We start from the raw sequence: 2,823 nt of genomic DNA on the forward strand, positions 1-2,823 counted from the left end.
AAATATATAATTAATTTATACATAAAATTTAAAAATAGAAATATAATTTTTTTTACATATTTTAATTAAGTAATAAAATATTATTATTATTTTTTAATTTATTATAAATTTTTTAAAAAAAATACTTTAAAGTAGGAAGATGGAGTAATTTTTAAAAACATTATATGAAACCTCCCAACGTTAAAAACGGAAAATAAAAAAATCATCTTCTCATCATAAAAGAATGATTTACGTCGAGTTTCGAAGTCACAGACGAATTACGGACAATTTTGCTTTTTTCTTCTATTACAAAACTTCTTAGAGGAAAAGTGTGCTCTGTTTGTCAAAAATACCCAAAATATTTTATTAAAAAAAATTAATATATTATACACCCAAAATTCTCTATTTTTTTTGTAAATTTATTAATCTTAAACCCAATTAATAAATAATTATCCGTTTAAGTAAATAGTATTGTTAATGAATATTTTATTATTGGACGGAAAAAGTATAAATCAATTCAATTAAATTTATAATTTCTTACACGATTCAGTCAAAACTCATTTATTTATATTTTTTTTCTCAAATAACAAATATTTTTATTTATTTTTAAAACTCTCAGTGTTTTTATAAACTAATTCGTAGTAATTATAAATAAATATATATTTATTATATAAAAATTTTAAACACATATTTTTAATTTTTTAAAAGTATTTTAATAAATATTTTAATTTTTTTTATCAATGTACAATATATTTCTATACATTGGATTATTAAATAATTAATTTTTACTGTCTAAATAACTAATTTATAATAATTTAAAAATTGTAAAATAATTGTTAAAATAAAAATAAAAGACCTGATAAGAAGCCACACAATAAATGTTTAGGTAAAAAAAAAAAAATTAAAAGAAGACTTGATAAGAACCCACACAATAAATGTTCGGTAAAAATAAAAGTCTACCGCACATAATTGACAGCTGTAATTATGTTCATGCAACTAGAATACAAATTTTTACAAGGACCAGGTGACGTGTACGTGGGCCCACAATGGTTTGCTAAAACTGAGTCAGCAACGTTGGATCCACGTGTCCTAATAGACAGTTATCCGACACATGCAATTAACAGGAAGTCTTACGCCAAAATACGTATATATCCATTAAGGCCATTGCTTACTTTCACGAGGCCCCAGGACTCGAACGCCCGAACATATACCTTATGTAAAGAAACGCGTGAACAGAACACGAGGTCCCGGACCTCCGTACATACCCTGTCGAGAGCACCCGGCGCTCTATAAATACCGGCGCATATCGCCGATATTTTTGCCTCATTATTTCGTTATCAATTTTCTCTTCGAATTCCTCTTCGCGAAGCTTCCGAAATCCGAAAACTTCTCGTCGATTTCTTCGCGGATTTTGCTGTTGCAGGGGATTTTCTACTGGATTAGTGATCGGAAGTTTGGAATCGAGCCTGAGATTTGAAGAAGATGAAGGAGAGCAAGGGGAATCCGCTGCACTTATCGTCGCTCAATCACATCTCGTTGATCTGCAAATCTGTGGAAGAGTCTAGCGATTTCTACCAGAACGTTCTAGGCTTCATCCCTGTCCGGCGACCTGGATCGCTAAAATTCGACGGAGCATGGTGAGCGCGCGCGACGAACTATTACTAACTGTAATTGCGATTTCCGATTAGGAGTAGAAATTGTTGATATGCTGTGGTTGCAATTGTTCGCAGGCTGTTTGGACACGGAATCGGAATTCATCTGCTGCAATCGGAGGATCCGGAGAATATGCCGAAGAAATCAGCGATTAATCCGAAGGACAATCACATTTCATTCCAGGTAAGTAGGTAACTGCAATTTCTCTGATTCCGATCCGTGTTTGGTGAAATTTGATTTGTTGTTGATGGATTGGCGGAATGTGGCGGTTACAGTGCGAGAGCATGGGGATGGTGGAGAAGAAACTGACGGAAATGGGGATTGATTGGGTGCGGCAGCGCGTGGAGGAAGGCGGAATCTTTGTGGACCAGCTGTTCTTCCATGATCCGGACGGTTTCATGATCGAAATCTGCAACTGCGACAACATGCCGGTTGTACCTTTGGCTGGGGAGATGGTACGCCCCTGTTCTCGACTCAACCAGCTCAAACAGTCTCCACAGACGTCGCAGATCCAACGGCTCCCTGTCGTCCAGCCCTAGTAGCCGTCCGATTCGCTCCGGCTCGGCTCGACTTGAGCGGCTCACGCCGCGTTTTCTCTTCCTTATCGTCTTCTTTTGTCGTGTTTGTGTAGTACTCTAATGTAATAAGAAGCTAAGGCCGTGTTTGGCTCAGCAATTTCGGAAAAAATTAGATTTTTTTTTCTTTTCCATGTTATACTCTCCCCCATCCCTTAACCCTCTATTAATTTTTTTCAGTTCGTCCCATTTTTACTAATTGTATTATCTATATATAATATATATAATTATTTTTTTAACATACAATATATTACACAAATGTTATTATTTTTATGTTATACAATACGAATAAAGGTAATCTAATTCTTTTTTACTTTTATTTCTATTAGATTCCAATATAATACTAATATTCCTTAAACTTGAGGAAGTATGTCCCTTAAAAAATTATCACTTTTTTACCTATAAGATTTTTTATTTTGGTCTATTATTCATTTTTTTCTTAATAAATATATTATTTATTTAACATTTCAAATATTTTTATAATTTATAATAAATTACACAAATATCATTATAGTTATTTTTATTTTATTCAACTATATATTAATATACATAAACTATATCTAATTAAGGGACCAAGTAAATATATATATATATATATTTGAAGAGTTGATTAGAA

At 32.4% G+C, this 2,823-nt stretch overlaps 1 protein-coding gene across 1 annotated transcript; it reads left to right on the plus strand.

Annotated features, from left to right (window-relative positions):
• Positions 1–1,281: 1,281 nt before the first annotated feature.
• On the plus strand, positions 1,282–2,341 carry LOC127263175 (glyoxylase I 4-like). The gene is made up of 3 exons (XM_051292184.1): positions 1,282–1,616; positions 1,710–1,815; positions 1,908–2,341. The coding sequence occupies exons 1-3, from the start codon at positions 1,462–1,464 to the stop codon at positions 2,169–2,171; spliced, it is 525 nt and encodes a 174-aa protein (XP_051148141.1). The 5' UTR covers positions 1,282–1,461; the 3' UTR covers positions 2,172–2,341.
• The last annotated feature ends 482 nt before the right edge of the window (positions 2,342–2,823 follow it).

The sequence above is a fragment of the Andrographis paniculata genome, unplaced genomic scaffold, assembly GCF_009805555.1.
Source record: "Andrographis paniculata isolate CXL003 unplaced genomic scaffold, ASM980555v1 Contig66END, whole genome shotgun sequence".
Lineage (NCBI taxonomy): Eukaryota > Viridiplantae > Streptophyta > Magnoliopsida > Lamiales > Acanthaceae > Andrographis > Andrographis paniculata.

Coding starts and splice junctions, on each gene's coding strand:
- LOC127263175 (XM_051292184.1), top strand. CDS start 1,462: ATGAAGGAGAGCAAGGGGAATCCGCTGCACTTATCGTCGCTCAATCAC. Junction 1,617..1,709: donor CTAAAATTCGACGGAGCATG/GTGAGCGCGCGC, acceptor AATTGTTCGCAG/GCTGTTTGGACACGGAATCG. Junction 1,816..1,907: donor ACAATCACATTTCATTCCAG/GTAAGTAGGTAA, acceptor TGGCGGTTACAG/TGCGAGAGCATGGGGATGGT.